Genomic DNA, 26,321 nt, shown 5'->3' on the forward strand with positions numbered 1-26,321 from the left:
GGAAATTAGCAGGTTTCTCATCCATTAACTGCATAAATCTGCTAGTGTATTAAAAGAGGTAGACTTAACAATATGGTTAACATGCTGCTGTTCTTTGCATGGTAGTTACCAAGCATTGGAATACACCTCTCTGTTAACAGCACAACAGTGAAAGACCTGCCACCCACCCCCTCCAAGTTCCACTACATCTTCAACCTGCGTGACCTGTCTCGCATCTACAATGGTCTGTGTCTCTCCACGCCTGACCGCTTCTCCAGACCAGAGCTGTTCTTGCGCTTGTGGCGCAATGAGGCCATGAGGGTCATCAGTGACCGCCTCATCAACGAGGTTGACAAGGAACACATCAGTGTAAGAAGTGGCTGCATGAACCAGGCTTTTCACAGTATTTTACTGGTATTAAATTCAACATACAGAGAAAGAAATTGGCAAGCAGTCATTGGACAGTTTTCCTCCCATATCAAAATACAGCTTTATCTGTGTTATTAGGCGTTTGTTTGACTAGTTACCATAATCTTGCAACCAGGTTTTTATGGTAGCTAAATTTTCACTTTTTTAATCTTACTGGTTTTAGAAAACACCTAGTTTAATCACTTTGTGAGCATACAGAGTTGAAAGCTCTTTTCTGTTATCTTGGCTATATACTTTCCTGCATTTACGTTGGTAGTTGGTTACTTATGTGAAGTCCTCATTTCTGTGCAGACAATTCTGAAAGGTCTGATGGAAGAAAACTTCAAGCAACATCTGGAGTTCGTTGAGCGCAACCCTATTATGTATGGTGATTTTCGCACTGCACTGGAAGAAGCAGAGCCACGTCTGTACGAGGATGTCCAAGACTATGAGGCCACGAAAGCTATCTTCCAGGAGGTACGGTTTAACACTCTTAGCCTGTCACTGCAGGGCAGAACTCTCATTTTATGTGTGTAAATCAATTTCTTTGCTATCAATTTGTTTGATTCGTGTAATGAGATAGGTATAAAACATATAGCTGTGTAAGTCGTCTTTTATTCTTTAGTCTTTGAGTGTTCATTGTAATGCCTTTTTATTCCTCTCCATGGCCTTGGGTTTTCATACAGCTCTTCCAGCATGTCGACAGGATGTAATGTTTTGACGGTTGAAAAGGTTGTGTTTGCAATGGCAAGTGTCATACAGTTTTGAAACTTCCATCGTTCTGTGCATAGATTCTGGAAGACTATAACGAGAACCACACGCCCATGAACCTTGTTCTGTTCGATGACGCCCTGGATCATCTGACTCGCGTGCACCGTGTGCTACGCATGGACCGCGGCAATGCTCTTCTGGTGGGTGTTGGGGGGTCAGGGAAACAGTCCCTCTGTCACCTGGCATCCTATGCTGCTGGCTGCGAGGTCTTTGAGATCAAGTTGAGTCGTGGCTACAACGAGACCTCTTTCCGTGATGATCTGAAGATCCTGTACAACAACCTGGGCATGGAGAACAAGAAGATGGTCTTCCTCTTCACTGATCAGCATGTAGTGGAAGATGGTGAGCACCAACTCCCCCAGTAATTCAACAGACCACACAACGCTGATTAAATTACATATTCTTACTCCCAATCACATATTGCATTTGACTACGTCTGAGATGCTAGGTACTGAAAACGCTTACCCATCTAACACAACAAGGGGAAGCAAACCCATCACCAAAAAGGCAAACGTAGCCATGGTAACGAGAGGGTATCCCGGGAGTTACCTCCCCTCTAGTGGATACCACGTCACTTCCTACCACAACACGTGGCAACTCATACGATCTTTCAGCGTCCTAGAGAGAGGGTGTCCTGAATTTTTCGCTGACAGTGGCTATCTTGGTGAGACTTCTCACCTGCCTGCCACGTTTTACCTGTCTTTCACCTGTGCTGGCTCCAGTTGGTGAGCCGTTCTTGTTTTGGTTTGTTGTTTGCAAACGTCCTTTCTGTGTTGTTACTGATAGTTCGTCCGTGGGACTTGTGTTATCAGTAGCTGTTGCGTGCCGCCATTTGTATTTTCGTTAGCTTTGCTGATGTTTATTGTTTGGCATGTACCGGTCTTGTCTTCTCATGTAGTTGCAAGCTCGGTAGTTGTGTTCGTTGCACGTTCTTTGTTTTGTTTGTTTACTGAGTTTTCTGTCCGTTTTGAACGTACGTTTTTCAGTAAATTTTTGTCTTGCCTTGTTCGTTTTGGTTAGTCAGCATGGCTGACTCAGACGAGCGAAAGGGGTTAAGGCCGACGTTAGGGGTAATGTAACAAGCCCAAGTCGTCCTCTGCTTAGCTAGGTGTTGGGGCTTCGTAAGAAGCCCTCAACACTGTTTTTTCGGTGACTTTTTCTCCTCCGAGTTCGACTACTGCTGTACGTCTAGCTCGGCCGTTGTTTCGCCGCCTTCTTCTTTGTTGGCTCCGGATTAGGGGGCTCTTGGTCCTCTTTGCTATATATCTCTTGTTTCAGATATCCGATACATTGGCCAGCGGGAGATGCAGCGCTCTTCCGTTTTTCGTCAGCTCTGCGCTGCCTTCTTCCTTTGGGGTTGTGCAGTCCCTTGCTTTGCTAGCTGTGGCTTCCGGTTCTGGAGTGCAGCTTCCTGCCTCTGCCGTTTCCGCCTTCTTCGCAGGCCATTCAAGTAAGTTGACCTGGTCCCACAGCCCTCGTGAGGCGTCGGGACACTCCCTGCCGGGAGACAGGTCAATTGGGCAGAGTCACTCTCTGCATTCTACTGGTGACTCGTCCTCCCGTTTCGGCTTTGGACGTTGGTAACCAGTCTGTGCTTTATGCTAGCGTCAGTCCCAGCCAGAATGTCTGGGGCTTTGATGCTCAGCAGCAGCTTCCGTTTACGGTCGCCGCATTTCCGGCTTCAGCCGGAAGCACAGGTCCTTCTCTCACTTCCCGCTCAGCTTGTGTGGTGAGGGTATGGATCACAGACTGGCCTCCGGGCTTTATGGCTTCCGGCCTCAGTCTATGCAGTCTTCGTTTCCGCTATCGGCGGTTTCGGCGGCTGCGTCTTTCCGGTTTCGACCGGAAGTATAGGTCCTCCTCTCACTTCCCGCTCAGCTTGTGTGGTGAGGGTATGGATCACAGACTGGCCTCCGGGCTTTATGGCTTCCGGCCTCAGTCTATGCAGTCTTCGTTTCCGCTATCGGCGGTTTCGGCGGCTGCGTTTTTCCGGTTTTGACCGGAAGTATAGGTCCTTCTCTCACTTCTCGCTCTGTTTGCGGTGAGTTTATGGACCACAGACTGGCCTCCGGCCTTTTTGGCTTCCGGCCTCAGTCTATGCAGTCGTCGTTTCCGCTCTTGTGGTTCCGGCGGCTGCGTTTTCGGTTTCGGCCGGAATTATAGGTCCACCTACACACGTACGCTGCAGCTGCCGTGTATGGCGGGACCGTAGACTGGCCTCCGGGCATGATGGCTTCCAGCCTCAGTCTTTGCAGTCTTTGTTTCCGCGGTGGTGGTTTCGGCGTCTGCGTTTTCGGGTGGTTTGCGGCCAGTTGACAAGAACTCCTGTTGCAGGTTCGGACTTTGTTGACTGGCAGCGGCGGCCGTTCCCGGTTTCGGCCGGGATAAACGGTTCCGGTTTCGGCCGGAAGTATAGGTCCACCTACCCACGTACGCTGTAGCGGCGGGGTACGGGGGATCGCAGACTGGCCTTCGGGCTTTATGGCTTCCGGCCTCAGTCTATGCAGTCTTCGTTTCCGCGGTGGCGGTCTCGGCGGCTGCCTTTTCGGTTTTGACTGAAAGCGTAGGTCCACCTAAACAGGTTCGCTTTGACGCTCGGTTTTGGGTGGACCACACACTGGCCTTCGGGCTTTCTGGCTTTGGCCTCAGCCTCTGCAGTCTTCGTTTCCGTTGTGACGGTTACGTCGGCTGCTAGCCGGCTTCGGCCGGGTTTGCTGTTCTTCTTTTTGGCAATCCCTTTGGATGGCAGGGAGAAGGCAACAGTGTCTGGCAATAGGCCCTCCTTCACTTGTACGCCCCGTCGTTGGTGGTAGGATGGGCCGCAGACTGGCCTCCTGGCTTTATGGCTGCCTGCCTCAGCCTACGCAGCCTTCGTTTCCGCTTTCTGTGGTTTCGGCGGCGGCGTTTCCGGCTTCGGTCGGGTATGCTGTTCCTCTTTCTGTCACTTCCGGTGGGACGTCAGAGAGGGAACAATAGCAGTCGGCTTTCAGCACTCTGTGCTTTGGTCAGGGCAGTCAGTGCTTCGCCCGGAGGGCGTTGCACGGCCTCTCGCCCGGGCCTGCGGTCGGAGGGGTGGTCTACTTACCCTTTTCCTCATGGTCAAGGGATGAGTGAGGTCCTTTTCTGGGTTACGGTTTTCCGGTTTCCGGGTATTCCGTTCTTCCTCCCACCGCTGGGTTTATGGCTTCGGCCTTTGTCCTTTTTAGTCCACTCTGAGGTTCAGTTGGTGGTCAGCGAAGGGACATGGTCGGGATTTCCGGCAAGGCTCAAGGCTATTCTTGCAGCCGTGGCGGACGTTACTTCCCGGTACCCTCCTCTTGGGAATATTAAGTCTCTCACCACATGGTCACTCTGTGGCTGTGCTGGGGTTGACTGGAGACTGGCTTCCGGGCTTTTCAGCTTCCGGCCTCAGTCTCAGCAGCCTTATTTTTTGCATGCTGCGACTTGGTCGGTTTGCATTTCTGGCTGTGGCTGGATATACTGTTCCTCTTCTTTCCGGTTGCTTTCTGGGAGAAAGGAACGGCTGCCGCTTTCGGGCGTTCCAGCTCCTCGGCCGGGGTAGTTGTCTCGTCACCTTTCCGGTGGGAGGGGCTTCTGTCCATTCCGTTCCGTTGTCTTGGACGTCATTTGGCTGTTTCTGACTCGCTGTCAGTCAGGGTATCAGCTGGTACGATGTTCTGGTACGCGCGTTTCCGGTTTTCCGGTTATTCCGTGTACTTTTTCTGCCTCTGGTGGATGTGACTTCGGCATTTTCTTTCGCTCGGCCACTCTGACTTCAGTTGGTGGCTAGAGAAGAGACATCTTTTGGGGTTTTCCGTAGCAGTGTGAGCGGAGATCAGGTGCTTGATCCTCGCTTCTCTGCCCTTCGGGATTACGGGTGCCCGCCCTCAGGCGGCGAACAGTTGTTTCAGCCACGGGCTGCTGCTTCTGTCGCACTTCCGGCTGGCCGGAGAGGTGGTTCTCTTACCGGCGTCTTAGTTACGTCAGGGTTTTAGAACAACGATTGACCTTTGTGGTCATTATTGTCTGTCGCTGGGTCCGACTCTGCCTTACTCGGCGATCAGACTTGTTCTGGTGTTTCGTCCTAACTTAAGCTGTTCTTGAGTTGTCCTCGGAGGTTACATTCAGTTTTCTGAGGGGGCGTTGTCTTTGGCAATGTAGGTCGGAGGAGTCATCCTTTGTGGCTTACCTTCTCTCTCAGTTTTGGCCAGTCCTCTCCTTCTGGAAGGGGGTGAGCTGGCTAATGTTCCTATTTTCTTTCGTTTACCTGCGTACGGCGGGTACTTCGGAATTATGGCTGTCCTACGGACATTATGGCTTTTAGTCTTGACCTGTGCGATTGTCTCCTGCATTTCGCAGGTAGCTATGGCATTTCCGGCGCCTGTGTCGGTAGATTTCTAGGCTTTCTGCATTCTCTTTCTGAGGTGAGTCAGTACGACTTCCGTTCGGTCGGGTTTCTTGCTACAGTCACCCTTCTATCACAGGCTACTATGTTTATGGTGTTGGCCCGTTGGCTCAGTGTTTGTCCCTCAGTCTTTCAGACGTGGACAGGCTTTTTCGGGCCTTTCGCTCAAACCCAGGAGGGCTCTTGATTTGATCTGGGATATAATTTCCAGTCTTTTCCTGAGACCCCTTGTCTCGGGAGTCTTTTGGCTGGTCGGCTTCACGCTTTGTCTGGTATGCTTACCAGTCGTGTTTTCGGCTTTGGGTTCTTGATTCGGTTTCAATTACCTACAAGCGGACTGAACTGCGAGCTCTATGGCTTGGGGGCCATTTTTTGTCATGGTTACTGGTCACTCTAGACTTTTGCCCTCTGTGACTCCCGCACTTTCGGGTGCTTATGCTTGTTGCAAGTATCGGCTTCCTCGTACTATCCCTTTCTGCTTTGGCACGAACGGGTAGAGGATTTCGGGTTACCATCTCTTTTGAGAGCAGCAGGTCTGCCGTTTACGGCACCCTTCTTTAGCATGCGTTAGGGGTGACGATGTCAAAAGATCGCAGTCAGGGTTTTTCCTGTTGTTTTCTTGCGTCACTTCCTAAGCGTACCTTGATCGTTTCTTGGTTAGTTGTACTCTAACACAGAGTAGCAGACAGTGTGCTAAGGGGGGGTGAGCGTTTCTTCACGTTCTTGGAACTTTCGGAACGCTTATGCTCTTTTTGAGTTTTTTATCATCGGGTCGGACTCTGGTACTTTGTACTCAGGTCTTTCTCTTTCTTTTTGCGCGGAGTTTGGTCGCTCTTCTCTGGAGCTGACCTATATCGCTCAGTTGTTGTCGGGCTTTGGCATAGCCTTCCAACAAGAAAGGGGGGGGGGGGGGGGGGGTCAGATTGTCTTCCCCTCCTCTTGGCTCGGGTTCATGTAATCCAGGGCTCTTCTTCCTCCCTGGGCCGCCTTCTTTGCGGTCCGGGGAGGAAGGGTGGGGCACAGCTTTCTGAAGGTGTCTCTAGCAAGTTTGGTCTAAGCGACATCCTGGCTGTCTTTTAGGATTTTCTCTGGCCCCTTTCTGGCTTGTTGGCAGGGGGCCAGTTCCTGGTAAGGGTGTTAGAGGGAGTTAGAATTTTTCTTTCCCACTGGGCCCTTCATGCCTTTTTGGGCAGCGGGCCAGTTTCTGGCAGGGTTTCTAATGGGAGTTGAATTTTTTCTTTCCCACCGCCTTGTTGATGTTATCTGCAATATGTGATTGGGAGTAAGAATATGTAATTTAATATAAAATTTCTAAAGTAAATTTTCATTTGATTAATATACTTACCCCAATCACATAGCGTAGGCCCGCCCGCCTGCCCCGCTTATGGTTTGAGTTTTCTTCAAGTCGTATGAGTTGCCACGTGTTGTGGTAGGAAGTGACGTGGTATCCACTAGAGGGGAGGTAACTCCCGGGATACCCTCTCGTTACCATGGCTACGTTTGCCTTTTTGGTGATGGGTTTGTTTCCCCTTGTTGTGTTAGATGGGTAAGCGTTTTCAGTACCTAGCATCTCAGACGTAGTCAAATGCAATATGTGATTGGGGTAAGTATATTAATCAAATGAAAATTTACTTTAGAAATTTTATATTCAGCAACAAGCAGCAAGCTAGTGTTCATAAATTGATCACATTTCAGATCACATTTGTTTGAAAATACACACACACAGACACACAACACTGGTACACATGCATTAACACACACACACACACACACACACACACACACACACACACACACACACACACACAGGATGCATGCATGAACACACACACACAGGATGCATGCATGAACACACACACACACGCTACGCCACACATCCCAGTGGGACTCTTTGAGACCAAGTAAATGAAATGGTGAGAGAGTAAGTGATGCAGTGAGACAACTTGGTGGTGCCATTCAAGGTGTTTGATGTTCACTGTGCAGGCTTTTTGGAGCTGATCAACAACATGCTTACCTCTGGCATGGTGCCCGCCCTCTACCCTGATGATGAAAAGGAGGCCATTATAGGAAACGTATGTCTCTGCATTCTGTGTCTCGTTGTTTCCTTTTCATAGCTCCTTCACTGCTGAAGTTTGATTTCTGTTAATCTTGCAGTTCCCTTTGTAGCAAGTGGTGTAGTCCATTCATAGCTTTGTACTTTTGTGGTGCAAGTATCTGTAATTCGAAAATTTCTTAATAAATTTTCATTTAATTAATATACTTACCAACTCACATAAATAGCATTAACTTCAGTTTGATGCGTAAGACATTGAAGTACTAACCCTGGAAACAGGGGGAGGTAACCCCCAAATCAAAACAAAACCTTGACAACAAGGCCCTGGTAGTTACCTCCCCTCACCGGTAGCCCGCGCATGCGCGGCACATATCACCGGCAAACTCATTCCCAATGAAACACCACCTTCAACCATTAACAAAAAAACGATCGCGGGGTAGGATGGGAGGGCATTTACTATGTGAGTTGGTAAGTATATTAATTAAATGAAAATTTATTAAGAAATTTTTGATTAAATAACATATTCTTACTACAACTCACATAAATAGCAGATTGCTACATAAGGTGGCGGGAAACTCACCTAACATGATAAGAAACCGGCCTGCTTCAACCATAACTGGTAAGCAACTACTACCATTGCAGTGGGTACTAAAACACGCACAAAAGTAGTAAAGAAAGACGTCTTAACATGACGTCCAAACACCACTGAGGTGCCATACGAGAATTGTCTGGCAGCAGAACCACCGGATAAAAGGTCCAAGCTCAGGCCCCATGAATTCTAGACAACGCAGAGGAAGAAAGAAAGCTCCCCCCCCATTTGACTGCCGCACTCATAAGACTGTTAATGAGTGTAAAAGCCCATCTAGTCAGGGCTGCCTAGCAATAATTTGATTCTATCCGTCTAAACGCAAGAACCAAAAGGAGCCATACAAGACAAGTATGTCAAATACTCAATACCTTGAGCGAGACCCAGAAGTATGTAAAACGCTACCCCCTTAAGGAGAAGTGAACACCGACAAAAAGGCGTCTGAGAGCCTTCCTATAAAGAAAGGCTAGCATGTCTCAAAATCTACGGCTCTTATAAAAGAGCTTAAAAAACAAAAAGAAATCCCCAGTTGGAATTAGTTTTCAAAAGACAAAAGCTTGGGCGCAGGGCCCTTACCACGCAGGGCGTAAAAAAAGAAAAGTCTTGTCAAAACCTGACGACGTTCCTCCAGAATAACGAAAAATAGACTTCCTACCATAACAACAGTTTGTGGAAAGTCTTAACATCCTCCTGAACTGGAGAATGCTAAAGCTGAAGCCCAGAATCTAGAGCTTGCACTAATGCAGGTGCTGGAGGAAGGGCTGACTGCCCCCCCCCCCTTTGTTTGCACTCATAGAAGTTAATGATTGCAAAAGAAAGCACCAGAAAGATCAACTTAAATAAATAACCCCTTTTACGTAAAGCCTGTTGAGACCTAAGCTAGGTGAAAAGGCCTAAAATACGCTGTCTTGGTCGTGACTGGCGAAAAGAGAGAACAATCTCTTACAAACAGCTAGACCAGAAAGAAAGCTCTTAACTCAAAAGAGAGCCGTGCAAGATCGGAAGACAACCAGATAAGTCCTCCGAGGCGAGCGAGTAATAAAAAACGAACCTTTGCGTCTCCCCTAGAAGAGAACAAGGAGTTCCAAACGACCACAAGTGAAACACCCTCCACAGCGTGAAGCACTAACAGAATATGGCTTGAGTAAACCACAGCACCATAGTCCAAGAGGAAACGCTAAATGTTCGCAATGAACCAGAGACAAGAACTTGCCCCTTGTTCGAAGGATCGAGCAAGACAAATGTCGGAAAACATGTGACGTTACTAGACTCTCCCACAAAAGAGTCGAAAGACTAAAAGCCGAAAACAAAGGCAACAATTTGCAGGTCGGCGAGAATGCAACCTCTCATCAAGAGATGAACCGAGATTGCTCATCCAAATCAAAGCGACCCTAATCGAAAAACGGCAAAAGCCTAACTCAATTCTCACTAGCAAGAAGCTATGAAATCAATCGACAAGAAGGGAAGCAAGCATAAAGTGGGAGCTTGCTGAAGTGCCGAACATGGAACATAATGTCGCTATGCTACACCCTGAGAGGGCGTGAAGCCCGCCAGGCCTAGGAGATGACGTCAGCTCGTGACCGATCTCCTTCCGAAAACAAGTGATACCCGAGAAAAAGATATCAAGCCCTCATCGATGAGAAAATCTCAAGAACGAGCAAACGTGTTCCTGAAGTAACCAACCTCCAGAACACTCACCCTCTAATGAACCAAGTTGTGAACCCAACATGATCCAAACGGCTAGCCGAAAGTAGGCTAATGCTGGTGCATGACCTGCTTGAGTAACTACCCAAACAAAACCGAGCGAAAGACGCAGTAAAACTTCCTGCGTTAAGAGTCCGAGTCTAGCAAAGACAAACACTCATAACTTCGCGGGTCGTGGCAGAAAGCACCAATGAATGACTACGACTATGAACTGGACCGTCGCTACCCGTAGGTAAGACAAAGTCGCCGAAACCGGCCGTCATGTTGCCCCCAAACTGACTTCAGACACTTCTTGTCAAAACAGAGGAAGTCAAATGAAAGTCCGAACAACCTCCTCAAGGGACAAAAACGATGAACGCTCAAAACCGACAGCTGTCGTGAATGACCTTCTCATACTCGAAAGAAAGTCTGTAAACAGAATCTAACGTAATCAGAAAGCTGATCCGATTCGCAGTCATCCTGAGAGCAGCAGGAAAAGACCAGAAAGATCCTAAACAAAGAATAAATTTCGCCGCCAATCAAGAAACACCCTGAATATGGCCGAAAACCCAGAACGCGTCTGACCCGCTGAAAGGCTAAAAGTCAGCCGCGGGGACCTACGCAAGCCGTAATTATAGATGCCATCACGTACAAAACCTTACCATCCTAAACGGCCGCAGCAGAACAGGAAGTAAGATACATGGCATCACTGCTCCCAACAACCTGGACCCCAAAGGGTCGACATCAGAAGTTACGGACAGGCAAGAACAAAGTGCTACGATTACCTGGAACGTCAAAAAACGAACCAGAAATAGGCAAAATCCCTAGTACAAAACACCCGCAACACCTTGACAGTGTGGGCTGATGCTAAAGCGTACAGTCCTTCACTCCGAAACAGAAGTGAGAGACGGGATACCAAAACCACCAACAACCTGAAACCCAAAGGGTTGACATTGGAAGCCTACTTGGCAAAGCGTCCTAGTTCCCAGAACTATCGTTGGCCAAATGATTGTCCCCCAACACAGGAGTGACCTGAAGCGGGGAACTCGGAAGTGCAAAGAATCAAAAGAATGATTGGGCTTCCCGTCCAGCTTTGGTTACAAAGCATGATAGACAACGTGCGAGAACAATTGCTTGGAGAAGCCAGCCATAGCTGAACAGACTCCGACGCATCCCCATGAGCAGTGAACAGAGGAACGATGCTAACAGCACCGGAACTCAACACCTTAGCCATCACATAGGCTACAGAGGGCGACTCCCGAAACCGGAAGTGAACGCTAGTCTCATTGTCACCCAGGAAACCGCCAAATGCGAAAAGTGGTGCCGCTAAACGAGAGACGAAGTTGCCACCCCTTCTGCAAAGTATCAAGAGGTAACCTCAGCGGCGGCATACAGCGCGCGCAAGAACCTCCTCAACTCGAAAGTTGTGTTCCGCCTCGGAAGAGTCATCACAATCCTCGTCAACATCCACATCATCAACAAAGATGTCCGATGAAGCCCGATCATGACCGGAACCATCATTGCCCGGCAACGGAACTGACGAACTCGCCGTACCGGAACCCTGTGTAACCACACCAAGGAGGACCGGCAAAGCCGAGCTGCTACCATTGCCCGGAACCAGTGACCGGAACCAGAGGTAGTTGGCAATCCGGAAGGGAAGGCGACCGGAAACACACCTGTGCTTGCCCGAAAGCTGACCCATCCTGTACCCCACCGTACGCAACCGCCTGAGCGGAAGCGTAGGCAGGAAACGGATTGCCGTTACCACCAACGACCGGAACCCCCGTAGGCTGCGAACCGGAAGTCGATGGTAACAATGTGGAAGTGCCACGACCCCTCAAAAGGAATCCTGTGGCCGGAAATCCCTTTGCCTAAGCAGTAGAACCCATGTACGAGGAGCCAGACGTATCTGCACCAGCGCCATGGGTGGGACACCGTCGAGACAAACAACACGCTCGCGTGATGAGTGCCCCCAACTTCCAAAATTCTACCCCGGAACCGGTGGACCGGAACCAGCGGTAGCTGGCAATCCGGAAGGGAAGGCGATCGGAACACACCTGTGCTTTACCCGGAAGCTGACCCAACCTGTCCCCCACCGTCCGCAACCGCCTGAGCGGAAGCGTAGGCAGGAAACGGATTGCCGTTACCACCAACAACCGGAACCCCCGTAGGCTGTGAACCGGAAGTCGATGGTAACAGTGTGAAAGTGCCACGACCCCTCGAAAGGAATCCTGTGGCCGGAAATCCCTTTGCCTAAGCAGTAGAACCCATGTACGAGGAGCCAAGACGTATCTGCACCAACGCACATGGGTGGGACACCGTCGAGACAAACAACACGCTCGTGTGATGAGTGCCCCCAACTTTCACAAGTATACGTACCTCGTCGGCAGAAACCAACGGATGAGGGAAAGCCACATCAACAGAGAACACGGCAGCTGACTGCGTAAACCCAGCCAGTGACAGCAGAGTCGCCGACACCAGGCGGAACGCCGCGAAGACGGCACACCAAACCTTCCCTGACCTACTGACCAAAGCAAAGTAGGCAATAACACAACAAGAGGGTCGAACGACCCATAACGATTCTATGCTAACCTGGTCGCAAAAAACTCGACCAGATAAACGCCATAAAGAGTGTAATAAAATTAGCCAGCTAAAGATGATCCATACGGAAATCACACCGGCTAAAGCAAAGAAAAGACGGACTGCTCGACAGGTAACAAAGTCCCTGCCCTGCACGTCGCAACTCAAGTCCGCCAAGATGACGACCAGAACTCCGTGACGACGGAGACAAGTAGTACGCGCAAAGTCGGTACAGGTAAAGACAAAAATAATCTGTAAAAGATAAGTCATAAAACCTAAGCTTACAAGACAGAACGAACTGCCCAGCAGGTAACAATGTCACCTGTCCGACAGAACTATCGCTAAAGACCGCCATGTTGAAACTACAACTCCGTGAACGGAGAACAAGCTTTAACATAATCACGAACAAAGGCGGCGCAAGCTCAACCAAGCCTGTAAGGAGTAAGTCACTAGACTTAAACTAAACAAAAGAACACACTGCTCAGCAGGGAAACGAAAGTCGCCTGCCTGGCAGCACTACCGTAATAGTCGCCGTGTTAAAAGTACAACTCTGTAAGACGGAGCACGAAGTACAACACCATTTACGAAAAAAAAGCAAATGGCGGCACAAGCTATAACAGGAAAACGTACAGATAAGTCACTAGACTAAGCTTGAACAACAAAATAACTGCTCGGCGGGAAAACGAAAGTCACCTGCCTGGCAGCACTACAGTAAAGTCCGTGTAAACAGTACGACTCCGTAAGACGGGGCACAAAGTACAACGCCATTTACCAACAAATGCAAATGGCGGCACAAGCTATAACAAGAAAACGTTACAGAAAAGTCACTAGACTAGGCTTGAACAACAAAATAACTGCTCAGCGGGAGAGACAAAAAAAGTCTGTGAGCAACAGCTCTCTCCCGCCCAAGTGAAAACCAAAACAAACTCCGTGAAAACGGAGAAAGACATTTTCACAAGTGAACAGTTACAATAAACAAACGTTGTAAACAAGAAAGATCTCACCAACAGCTTAGCAAGATGAACCAGGGTCAAAAGGTCGTTCTCACAGGAGACCCAAGGCTGAAAAGCCTAGCAAGTACCAACACGTCTGTACAGCACGGTGTTGAAGAAGGGAATGAGTTTGCCGGTGATATGTGCCGCGCATGCGCGGGCTACCGGTGAGGGGAGGTAACTACCAGGGCCATGTTGTCAAGGTTTTGTTTTGATTTGGGGGTTACCTCCCCCTGTTTCCAGGGTTAGTACTTCAATGTCTTACGCATCAAACTGAAGTTAATGCTATTTATGTGAGTTGTAGTAAGAATATGTTATTTAATTAGTTTTTGGTGTGTGAACTGGAATTACTGTACTCTGGTTTGCATGATTTGTTTCCTTTTAGGCTTGACCCAGTTTGTTTGATTTTTGAAGGATGTTTGTTGAGATGAAATGTAAAGAGAAGGAAGACATTCAAGTTAAAAAGGATGTATAATTTTAGACTGAGAATTCAACAGCAGTTGACACTGTATGCAGATTCGCAATGAAGCCATAGCAGCTGGGTGTCCCCATGCAAGAGAGAGTGTGTGGCAGTTCTTTGTCAACAAGTGTGCCAACAACCTGCACATCGTACTGGCCATGTCCCCTGTAGGTGACACGCTGCGCACACGCTGCAGAAACTTCCCAGGTATGTAGCTTTTTGCAATGCCTCACATCATGCTCAGCCTGAGTATTCACATTTTATTGTACACTGAAATAGTGTAGAGTAAACAAGTACTAATCTGTCTGGATTTTCTTAGTTACGGGAGGTAGTAGCCAAGTGAGGAATTCAGAGGTTGCATTTGAGGCTTGTTTCTGTCTGTCTGTCTGTCTGTCTGTCTGTCTGGGCGCTCACGTGAACATGTGCAAGTATGCACAGGTATATGGAAGAGGAGATTTATTTATTGATATTACTGTTTTTGTTTGCAGTATAAGTGTGTTGTGTTGTTTTGACAGGTCTGGTGAACAATGCCAGCATTGACTGGTTCTTCCCATGGCCAGAACAAGCTCTGCTCGCTGTGGCCAGCGTTTTCATCTCTCCAGAGGTAACTTCCACTGTCCTTTGTCAGGCCAGAAATCTTGTCACTCTCTCTTTAACAATGGAGAATATGTAAAACATTCTAATATTTCATTATGAATGGGTCAAAAGCCAACAAAGAATAACAAACATACCATCGCAACAGAGCGATGACAACATCAGCACAAAAAGCGCTATTGTGTTGCATAATTTATGGCCTCTGCACTTCATCTCTTTGGCGATAGACCCTCAATTCACACATGTACATGCATGATTACATGTACACGTATACGTGCATTACATGCTCTAAAACACACACTAAGTACTGCACGGCTGCCTCATTGTGTAAATCTGCCTGAACATTTGTGTATTCACCCTGTATGTATTGATAGGACCCCAAGTATCCTAAGAATAAGTATGTACTTGTTGTGTAGATTCATGTTAATATAGTGTGTTCCTATTATTATGCTTTTGTTTTGGCAGAACCCCCTGATCCCAGAGGACAAACGGGAGGCTGTGGTCAGCCACATTGTGCTGGTCCATCAGAGTGTTGTGGAGTACAGCAAGAAGTTCCTGCAGCGGCTTCGTCGCAGCAACTACGTCACGCCCAAAAACTACCTGGACTTCATCAACACCTACACCAAGCTACTGGACGACAAGGACAAGTTCATCTTGGCTCAGGTAGCCCCCTCTTCATGTTCCATTCCCGTAGTCTTTGTCTTTCAAGCTGTTGCTATGCTGCAGGACTTTTTTTGGCATTTTTCTTTTTAAAAGTTTTTTCTTTTGCAGTATGTAAGGGCAAGCAAGGTACTTAATGTCATTATTCCTGCTTTTTGCTTGCAGTGTGACCGTTTGGCCGGAGGTCTTCAGAAGATTGCTGATGCTAGTGAGATGTTGGCAGTACTGAATGAGAAGCTGGCAGTACAGAAAGTGGCTGTGACCGAAAAGACAGCGGCCTGTGAGATGCTGCTAGAGGAAATTGCGGCAGGTACCAAGCAGGCCTCAGAGAAGAAAGTGGTTGCTGAAGCCAAGGGCAAAGAAATTGCAGAGCAGAGCGTCATCATTGTCAAGGAAAAGGTATGTTCAGGTCCAATTATTCTATGTGGAAACCATTAGCGTCTGCCAAAAGCACGGTAACAGGTAGACACGAGTGTTGGTGTGCTTTATGTTGTCAATGTTAGAAGTTGTCAGTGCACAAAAGACTATAATGTGTATATTTATCTGCATATTGTGCATTTTATCTTGGAGAGAGTATTTATGGCATTGAGGCTGTATTTCTCTACAGAAAGAGGCTGAGGACGGTCTAGCGGAAGCTCTGCCGGCACTAGAGGCTGCTCGCTTGGCTCTAGATGGCCTGGAAAAATCTGATGTTACAGAAATCAGGTTGGTGACTAACCTCATGTCAACACAAACTTACTTGTTTGAAAATAGAAATAACTTTTTAACTACATTCTGTAACCAGGTTAAAAAACAAAACGATAAGGAAACAAAATGGATTTGTATGTTTGGCGTCGATCAAATTCAAAGAAGACTAATAAAAACAAAAACAAAACAGAGACACACGCACACATACATACATGCATACACACACTCAAAACACCGCCACCATCAACAAAATTACAACAAAACATAGCTTTTCATATGGAGTGGATTCAGTTTACTGAGCTTGTGGTAGCATGGATACTTTTCACCTTTGAAGTTGGAATCTGTGTCCCTCATATAGACATGTCATTGTAATGCGCACAGTCATATTTTGTCTTTCTTGATATTTGTGTTGGGTGTCATTAGCTGTGTATTGTTCTTGTTCAGGTCTTTTGCAAAGCCCCCGAAAGCAGTGCAGACTGTGTGTGAATGCATCGTGGTGATGCGCGGCATTCGTGAAGTGTCCTGGAAGTCGGCCAAGGGCATGATGTCAGAGGCCAACTTCTTGAGGTCTCTTACAGAAATGGATGTCGACAACATCAACCAGAAACAGACCCAGGCTGTCAGAGGTGGGCCTCCTCTCTGATTCAGATTCCAATCCCTCTTTTTCGAGCCTCTCTTTTTCTTGTACTGTTGATTGGGTGGTAGTTACTGGAAAGATCAGGCATCATAGTTTTGCCCTGTATGTGCTTTATTTCTAGTTTATACCTTGATTGAGTTGTGCTTGTCCTGTCTCCCAAATACAACGGCCTTAAACATTGATTGCCTATGCTAAGAAAAGTTTGTTCAACTCTGCATCCAAAGTGTCAATGTAGTTTTGTGTGAAAGCATGATTTGTCTTCGCCAAATTTGTATTTTAGTCTGGGCAATATCTTGGTGAATAAAAATGATGTACAAGGTTTGGCTGTTTGCTTTTTGACATGACGTTGTTGTGTTTGCATCACAGCTCTTCTGAAGGACATTGACATGTCTCCCGATGACATGAAGAATATCAGCCGAGCAGGCGCCGGTCTCCTTAAGTTTGTGGAGGCTGTGATGGGATACTGTGCCGTCGCTCGAGAGATCAAGCCCAAGAGAGAAAAGGTCTGTTGATTATTAGCAGAAAAAATGTTCCCTCTGTATTCTTCTCTCCTGGAAAACAGTACACTTTTCTTGCATTCTTTTGACCCCCCCCCCCCCCCCCAAAAAAAAAAAAAAAAAAATTCAGGCAGCTTTCTATACCTTATAAGTTTCAATTGTTAGTGGCAAAAAAGACAGATCTAACTACTGTACAGATGGCATACGAACTGAACATAACATAGGACATGCAGTTTGGAATCTGAAATTATTTACTGATATTAGAAATTTTACATCAGAAAATGTGCGCACCTGCTGACATAACTGCTGGGTTGATGAAGTGATAACAAGTATAACCTTATCATGCTTCTAGTGATCGACTTTGCATCTGCATTTCTGTTATTGTTCAAGCAAAGGAAGTGATCAATGTGTTTTGTGTTTCTGTGTATGTGTGTGCATGTGTACAGCAGAGGAGACAAGGTAAAAAGACAGTTTCTAAGTTATTGTGTTACTGTGCAGGTGGCCCGACTTGAGCGCACATACCACCAGGCCAAACGAGACCTGGACAAGATCACCAAGGAGATCTCCTCTCTGGAGGCCGAACTTGCTGCGCTCAACAAGAAGTACGAGGAAGCTATGGCCGAGCGTACGGCACTGGAGGAAGAAGCTCGTATCATGGAACGTCGTTTGATTGCCGCTGACAAACTCATTTCTGGTCTGGGTTCAGAAAATGTGCGGTAAGCCCATGAGCTTTTCATGCTGGTGTCTTTAACAGACCTAGTTGATTTTTTTTTTAACTAAACTGCCTTTGAACTGTAAGAATGAAAATGACTGAAAGTACAATCTTTTTATGTGTTTAAAATGGTATCTTTAATTTTTTTTTATGAATAATGCTGGTGTTTTGTCATTGACATAACATGATGACATTTTTATATGTTTGGTTTTTATAATCTTCGTTACATATCAGATTTGTATTTGTATATGAGGGTTTCTCACTTCTGTGGCTTTCCTCTCTTTTTTCACTGACCGTAAACTACCTTGTATATGCCCACCCCCCTATGCACCAATTTCGCCCAAAAGTTTGGGGTGGGCGTTTACTAGGTACTATACCTTTTGCAGGAGTGGTTCCTTAGCTAGAATAGCGATATTTTGGTCATTTGGCATAGAAGTGTTCAAAGGATGCGTTATTGCACAAAACTTTCTTCTCTCTCACTCTCAGTCTCTCTCTATCACAGACACACACACAGATGCACACAGACACACAACACACACTCTCACACACACACATACACACACACACACACACACACACACATACACACACACACACAGAACACACACACACACACACACACACACACAAGGAATTCTGCAAACAAACCACGAAGGTAATCTGGTTGCTTTAGTGTCTGTTAATAAGTTTATAACTTCAAAAGATCTTTGTTCCTGATGACACGGCCCTCTACCCGTTTTTAGTTTAGAAATCAAAGAACATGTAAATCAACCTCTTCAGACATCACTTCCCGCTCAAGATGAAGCTTTGGTTTCTTCTTTTCCCTCCCAGTCAAAAATGTATTGTGATTCTCTAGCCACTCTAGAATCCTTTTTCTGTCCACCCCCCGAAACATTTCCAAGGAAGGGAAACAATTGAAAAACCACAATAACAGCAGACTGAATAATCATTTTTTGTATTTTCCTTGTCTACTCCACTGATCAAAACTGGGGGGTGGGTGTTTACTAGGTACTGTACCCTGTGCGCAAAATTTGACCAAAAGTAGGGGGTGGGCGTTTACTCGATACTGGGCGTATACAAGGTAGTTTACGGTGAGTGTATTGACGGATTGGTTCCATGTTGTTATGGAAAGTGATACGTGATGTATTTAAATTTGGTGTTTCAGATGGACCATAGATCTGGAGGAACTGAAGAAGAAGCGTGTGCGTCTGCTGGGCGACTGCTTGGTGTGCTCCGCTTTCCTCAGCTACGTGGGCGCCTTCAGCTGGGAGTTCCGCCAAGACCTCGTGTATGAGGACTGGGTCAACGATTTGAGGAGCCGGGAAGTGCCAATGTCTGACCCCTACCGCATTGAGGACCTGCTGACCAATGATGTGGAGATAAGCAAGTATGTGCGCTTTACTTGAAACTCGTGTTGATGACTTTTTTCTGTAGACTTAGTCTGGAGAAGAAATGAAGGAATTTTGTTATATTTTGAAAGGAACAGTAGCAGAGCACTTCTGATAGTATCCCCTGCTACATGATCTCTTGTTTTAAGAAGTATTTTGCTTTGTGATGTGAGCTAAATAGCACTCAAACTAAAATAAAACCGTCCGTTTATAAGATTTTAAGGACCTCTTGGTAGAAGGAAGCCTAAATGTTGCTGCAGGTTGAGGCATGAAATGTCCAGACACAATACATAGGTTTTTTTTAACGGAGAATCCATTTGTGTGCAGGTGGACGTCAGAGGGTTTGCCCCCAGATGAGCTGTCCATCCAGAACGGTATTCTGACAACACGTGCCTCACGCTTCCCTCTGTGTATCGACCCACAGCAACAGGCCCTCAAGTGGATCAAGAACAAAGAGGAACAGAACAACCTCAAGGTAGATGACTATCCTCAGACAGTGACTCTGATGTAGTCTTATCCCTCCCTGTTTAGCTTCTTTCTTTGTCAAAGTGTTCGGTGTCACTAGACCACTTTCTGATAGAGAGTGGGTGGGTGGCAGGGGGGTAGATGAAATGAGTGGATGGGAAAAGGGTGGAGGTGGAAGTAATTATGGTGGTTGTTTGTAGATTACTTGAGAAGGAAAACGCAAGAAGAATATTGTCATTCACTGCATCAGACCTATTTCTTACTGTTGTTGTCAGCTACTCGCTCATTAGTCCGTTTTTCTGGGAATCAGGTGTGTACTTTCAACGACCCGGACTTCCTTAAGCAGTTGGAGCTAGCCATCAAATATGGCTTCCCATTCCTCTTCCAAGATGTCGACGAATATATTGACCCTGTCATCGACAACGTCCTTGAGAAAAACATCAAGGGTGAGTGGTTATCCTCAGTCTATCTTGTCAACAGAGAATAGACTTTGAGTTGTGCTCAACATATCCTTTGTTGAAGTTAACTTTATCATATTTGACCTCTAATGAACTGAGAGAGAAATGCTTTCTCTGTACGTTAAGATAGCATTTGCTTATGTGTGTCGGAGTGCACTGTGGGAAACTTGCTTTTGTTTGATGACAGTTTCTTTGTATTATGGCAGAGGTTTTTTTGGTATGTTTCCAAAGTCTACAAGGTGTGTGTTTTGGTAGCCAAGAACTGAAAACAGTGTGTGCTTGACAGCTTTTTAGGGTGTATTTTGGGTCCAGGGTGGACAGAAAAGAAATGAAAGTGAAGGATTGTTGAACATATGATTCCTTGTGTTGCAGGTCAACAGGGCAGAGAGTTTGTGGTGCTGGGTGACAAGGAAGTGGACTATGATCCCAACTTCCGTCTCTACCTCAACACCAAGCTGGCCAACCCCAAGTACGGCCCCAACGTCTTTGGCAAGTCTATGGTCATCAACTACACCGTCACCCTCAAGGTATTCTGTCGCCACTCTGCTCTTTCTTTTTCTATTGACTTCACTGTGAAGTTATTTCTCCCGTGTAAGTTCACATATTAGGGAAAATGATGTTTATGTTGTTGTTTGTTGGTTTGTTTGTTTGTTGTTTTGATAGTCAACTGCCAGTTGATGAAAGTTATGTATTAGACATTGTAACAAATGATCATGGAAAAACAAAATAAGTTTGTAATGTATTGCTGACATAACATGTACAGCTACATACAAGTATGTATAATGATGGAGCTGTGTCAAGCTATAGTCAAAATGATGATAAAGAGACAGTATCCATGTCCCACCCAATGTCACCGCTGTGGCATGTTTAAGACTTCGGTAATTTTGCCAGAAGTGCAGGTGGCTGAGTACACCTAAACAAACACACACCTGGGTAGCGCTACTCTTATTGCTGTTAGCTTTTCACTGGGAGGAAGTGAGACAAAGCTCACCAGCAATGGGATAATGAAGTAAAGTAGAGGCGTTCCCGATATCTGTGTGGCTGTACATCATGTTGTGTGGCACTGCAGGGTCTGGAGGACCAGCTGCTCAGCGTCATTGTCAAGTATGAACGCAAGGAACTGGAAGAACAACGAGAAAGACTCATCCAGGAAACCAGGTAACAACCCTACAAGGATGAATCTTACAGGAATAATTATTGAACAGGACAGTGGTGGTTCACAAGAACGACTAAACTATCTTACTTGTGTCATGTAAAGGGAAGAATTAAGCACAACAGATCCAATGTGTTAGCAGTGTGGCCATGTTAAAATCAAATGAAAGGTAACACATGTAAAGAGAAGCAAGTCGCAATGCAAAAGTTTGAATCAGATTTTAACAAAAGTGGCAAATGAATTAACCGATCGATCAATCAATCAATCAATCAATCAATCAATATTGAAATCAAGTGGAAATTGCATGGACAGAAAGAAGAAGAAAACAATATTCAAACTAAAAATTGTACTTCAACTGCTTGCCCGAAACTTCAAGAACAATGTTTAAGCTGTCATGCTTGACAATGAATGCTAAATGCTTTGAGCCACTGCAAGGCAGCATATTTTGCATGTGACTAGAGTTTAAAAGAAAGATGCGAGGAGTGTTGGCGCTGACACCCTGTGACTGCGTGCAGTGTAAACAAGAAGCTGCTGAAGGACCTGGAGGACTCACTGCTGAGAGAGCTGGCCACGTCCCAGGGCAACATGCTGGACAACGTGGAGCTGGTGGAGACCCTGGAGGAGACCAAGACCAAGGCCACAGAGGTCAGACACCTGTTTTACACATACCCCATTCAATTACCCAACCCTCGTCTATTTTATTCTTGTCATGTCATCATATTCAACATTCTGTATCATAAAGTCTGTCCGATTGATTTCTCTAATTTTTTTCACACACACACCCTGAAAATATCACAGGCAAAACCGGTGTCTAGTCTCTAAAAACGGGAAGGGAGACAGGGATAGACAAACACGCACTTACCTGTGCACACGCATGCATGCACACATCCCGACATGCTCACATAAAAACCGACACACTCGGGTAGACACACACATACATGCATGCACACAGACATTTGTACACATATTAGTAGACAGGCACACAAACACAACTACAGATAATATGCATGCGCAGATGCATGCATGAACAAAAATTTTAAAAGTAAACATATGTTTATTTGCTTTCTTGTAGGTTTCAGAAAAGCTGAAGCTGGGAGCCAAGACTGCAACGGACATAGAAAAGACTCGAGATGGTTATCGCCCAGCAGCTAAGCGGGGAGCCATCCTGTTCTTCGTGTTGGCAGACATGTCGCTTGTGAACACCATGTACCAGTACTCACTGACGTCCTATCTGGATGTCTTCCAGCTGTCACTGAAGAAGTCCATGCCCGACTCCATCCTGGTCAAACGACTCAGGAATATTATGGATACCCTCACACACAACATCTACAACTATGGGTGTACAGGTCTGTACCTCAACTATCTATTGGAAGTTTTTTGCTAGGGCTGGCATTCATAAGATTTGCTAGCAACTTTTTAAGGCATTCCTGTCAATATTTGTAGTTACATTCTGTCCATAATCAGTCCACTGATATTGTTGCCTCTCTGAATGTTGTGGCTTTTTTTATTTGTGTGTTCAGTGTTGGTGTCCACAGTAATGAAGATGTTTTCGATCGGGATACCAGTTTTTATTACCACATACCAGTGACTATTTTGATGTGTGTCGTGCAGGTATCTTTGAGAAAAGCAAGCTACTGTTCTCATTCCAAATCACTATCAAGTTGGAACAAGACCAGGGCCACGTCAGGCAGGAGGAGCTGGACTTCTTCATCAAGGTAAGTGTAGTACTATTACAGTAAGTATTATTAATTATGTATTACAGTAAGCAATCCATCCAACATCACAGTCACTGTGCACATAATGCTGCTGTACACATGCACCTTGTCTACTACAGACAGGCAGACAAACAGACAGACATATGGACAGAAAACAGACAGATGTACACAGATGAAGACACAGACAGACACACACCCATGCAATCATGCACGCACACACGCACGCACACACACACACACACACACACACACACACACACACACACACACACACACACACACACACACACACACACACATTTGTATAAAATTTGTATATAATTCACTGTATTCCATTACAGGTACTGTCTGATCCAGGCTGGCTCCAGCTAAAAATAACTGGCAAGAACCACTTCCCTCCCGTCTATTTACCCTTTCCTCCCCCATTTCCCTCCTACCCCCCCATCCACAGTGGCACCTGACAGACCACTCTTTCTTTGTCTGCAGCTAGCGTGGCCCTCTCTAGGGAGATAGCACAGAGCCTAAAAACTGAGAACGTTTTCTGCACTGTTCAGAGTGCGTGATAAGTGGCCCTCCCTGCCTTTCGTGTTTTCAGTGTGTTTTGCCGGGCATCTCTCAATAGTTATATATATTGCAATGCATGCCACAATTTACAAGACAGAAGAAAGGATAAATGAGAGAATTAGAAAAAGTGTGTGCTCCCCCCCAAGTATATAATTATGCTACTCTTTGCACTCTGAAAAACATGTGCATGCTGCATTTAAAGAAACACCCTAAAAAACATGTGCATGCTGCATTTAAAGAAACAGGAAACCCAACATCTCAAAGCACGGCACAATATATAAGACGGCAGAAGACAACACAGTAAACAAAACATCCTAAATGTGCCACAATAAAAGAACACAAAATAATGAAAGATAAAGACCAAGGTAATCCCCAAGTACATACACATATATACAACACTTTACGAAATATATACAAACAGTAGAGTATATACAGTCGTATTTACATACATATTATGCCAAGGACTACTAGTAGAAGTCATTGATGGTGCGCATGTAAAATTTGGTTTGCGTTTATATAATTATATAATTCAAAATAGTGTAGATAATGTCAGTAACATATAAGAAAGAAAGAAGATCTTACGGCAATTCATGTTCATGAAAATTGTTAGCTGCATGTGAATAAAACAAAAAAGCTTACCTCACGGCCCTCCTATACAAGTCTCACAAACTTGTATATTATACCACAGGGAAAAAAAACGTAGCTCGCGCGCTCTCACCTAAATCCGCGCGAAGTGCCACATGATATTAGCCCCAGACAACACATAGGCGGATAATACATGTATGTCAATAGTATGAAACAAAACATGCCATAATTTTCAAGACAGAAGAAAGGATAAATGAGAGAATTAGAAAAAGTGTTCGCTTCCCAAGTATATAATTATGCCACTCTTTACACTCTGAAAAACATGTGCATGTTGCATTTAAAGAAACAGGAAACCCAACATCTCAAAGAACGGCACAGTATATAAGACGGCAAAAGACAACACAGTAAACAAAACATCCTAAATGTGCCACAATAAAAGAACAGTAATTAATGAAAGAAAAAGACCAAGTTAATCCCGAAGTACATATACACACACACACATACACACACACACACTATGTACATTTTGTACATATATATATATTTATTCCCCCCTCTGCTTCTTTACCTCTGTAAACTTGTAGAGCTAGTTATTTTTCGATAATGACCCAGCAACCAAACAAATAACGAGCCAGCAACAGCCTGAATCCTCGATAGTGCAATGGGTTGAGAAGCTGTTCTGTTTTGGTACTACTTTTGCGAGTGAAAAGTTCCGAACGCTCTATACGTACGAAATATACATCTCTGGAGCAAACAATACTAACATACCGCATTTAAATTAACAACTACAGGCCTGAACACATGAATCTCCATATAAAATCCATGAGTTAGGTTGTTTTCTGAATCTAGATCTGCCGTGCACACACCGTTCATCACAAGCAAATTCCCAAGGCAAGTAACTCATACTCTTGCCGACAAGAGTAGTTCCCCTTCTTTTAACGCAGTTTCTTCGACAACACTGACTGCAATCCGACGGTCAGTTTTCAACAATATTTCATTTTATAAACAGATCACACGCAACCAAATGCACACATCTCATCAATTTAAATAACATAAAGCGGTTTCATACACTATTTTCCCCAGAAAACTGAACTTCATACAGTAATTAACGTTGGAACACGGGTGCAAAAGTTCGTCTGCTAGTCCCATTTGACGAAAGAACATTATCCTGAACGATACTAAAACATAAACAGAACACACAATATCTGCCTTTACCGCCACAGCAGAATAACAGCATATCTGTGTACTTGATTTTAGTCTAAAACAGGGAAACTGACAAGAAGTGTTAACAGAATGGAATGATTTGCACGGAACTATACAACCGCGCATTAATCGATCGCCTGCGCAGGTTGACTGGTTGAGTGATTCGGATTCGATCAAACTTTCGCACAAAAACTCCTGTTTTCTTTGAATAACTGAAGAAAGGAGGAATAAAGAGGTTACACACCTCGTCTCAGTGATTATTAAAAATAATGGTCTCAGTTCGCGGTCATGAAAAAGCTCGCTGAAGCTCGCATTTTTCATGATCCGCCAACTTCGACCATTATTTTTAATAATCACTGAGACTCGGCATGTAACCTCTACATATACAACACTTTACAAAATATATAAAAACAGCAGAGTATATACAGTCGTATTTACATACATATTATAGGCATGCATTTCGTGGTGCGCATGTAAAATTTCTTTTGCGTATATATAATTATATAATTGAAAATAATGTAAATAATGTCAGTAACATAATATAAAGAAAAAAGATCTCACGGCAACACATGTTCATGCAAATTGTTAGCTGCATGTGAATAAAACAAAAAGCCTACCTGGCGTAGCATTTGACTCATCGATGCAGCTATCCCAGAACAGCACACACGTTTTTCAACACAGTCGACTCTTGTTTGCACTATTGTTCTCACAAACTTGTATACAGGGTGGGCCATAAAAAGTGTCCACATTTAATTTGTTAATATTTTTCCTGTAAAGTGATATTTTCTTTTCTGTTTCAGATAGAATTTGAGACAAGCATCTTAGAATTCTTTTAAAGCCTGAATGGATCGCATTCCAGTAGAGGAAAGGACCAAAATCGTTGAACTTTACTTTGCTACCAATTCTGTGGTTCTCGCCCAGCGCGCTTTTCGGAGAGAGTTCCCTGGCACACACTGTCCATGTGCGAGAACTGTGAAGCGCCTCGTGGATAAATTCAGGGTTATGTCCTTTATTGTTATCTGCGAGACTACCAGTGTTCCAAATGGGTGGTCTGGTGCAAATGGCCAGTTCGGTTCAGTCCTTTCT

General features: G+C 45.4%; 1 protein-coding gene across 1 annotated transcript in view; it reads left to right on the plus strand.

The window, feature by feature from the left end:
• The window catches only part of LOC138975913 (dynein axonemal heavy chain 10-like), a 131,020-nt gene that overhangs the window by 66,265 nt on the left and 38,434 nt on the right, over window positions 1-26,321 (plus strand). The window contains exons 47-66 of the mRNA XM_070348677.1: window positions 141-348; window positions 700-864; window positions 1,179-1,500; window positions 7,547-7,635; window positions 13,974-14,124; window positions 14,433-14,521; window positions 14,977-15,174; window positions 15,337-15,570; window positions 15,779-15,876; window positions 16,303-16,484; window positions 16,862-16,998; window positions 17,491-17,708; window positions 18,870-19,091; window positions 19,420-19,567; window positions 19,868-20,003; window positions 20,388-20,542; window positions 21,085-21,173; window positions 21,684-21,813; window positions 22,241-22,514; window positions 22,780-22,883. Coding sequence (XP_070204778.1) covers window positions 141-348; window positions 700-864; window positions 1,179-1,500; window positions 7,547-7,635; window positions 13,974-14,124; window positions 14,433-14,521; window positions 14,977-15,174; window positions 15,337-15,570; window positions 15,779-15,876; window positions 16,303-16,484; window positions 16,862-16,998; window positions 17,491-17,708; window positions 18,870-19,091; window positions 19,420-19,567; window positions 19,868-20,003; window positions 20,388-20,542; window positions 21,085-21,173; window positions 21,684-21,813; window positions 22,241-22,514; window positions 22,780-22,883 — 3,349 coding nt within the window. The remainder of the gene's footprint in view (window positions 1-140; window positions 349-699; window positions 865-1,178; window positions 1,501-7,546; window positions 7,636-13,973; window positions 14,125-14,432; window positions 14,522-14,976; window positions 15,175-15,336; window positions 15,571-15,778; window positions 15,877-16,302; window positions 16,485-16,861; window positions 16,999-17,490; window positions 17,709-18,869; window positions 19,092-19,419; window positions 19,568-19,867; window positions 20,004-20,387; window positions 20,543-21,084; window positions 21,174-21,683; window positions 21,814-22,240; window positions 22,515-22,779; window positions 22,884-26,321) is intronic.

This window comes from Littorina saxatilis, linkage group LG9 (genome assembly GCF_037325665.1).
Source record: "Littorina saxatilis isolate snail1 linkage group LG9, US_GU_Lsax_2.0, whole genome shotgun sequence".
In the NCBI taxonomy this organism is placed as follows: domain Eukaryota; kingdom Metazoa; phylum Mollusca; class Gastropoda; order Littorinimorpha; family Littorinidae; genus Littorina; species Littorina saxatilis.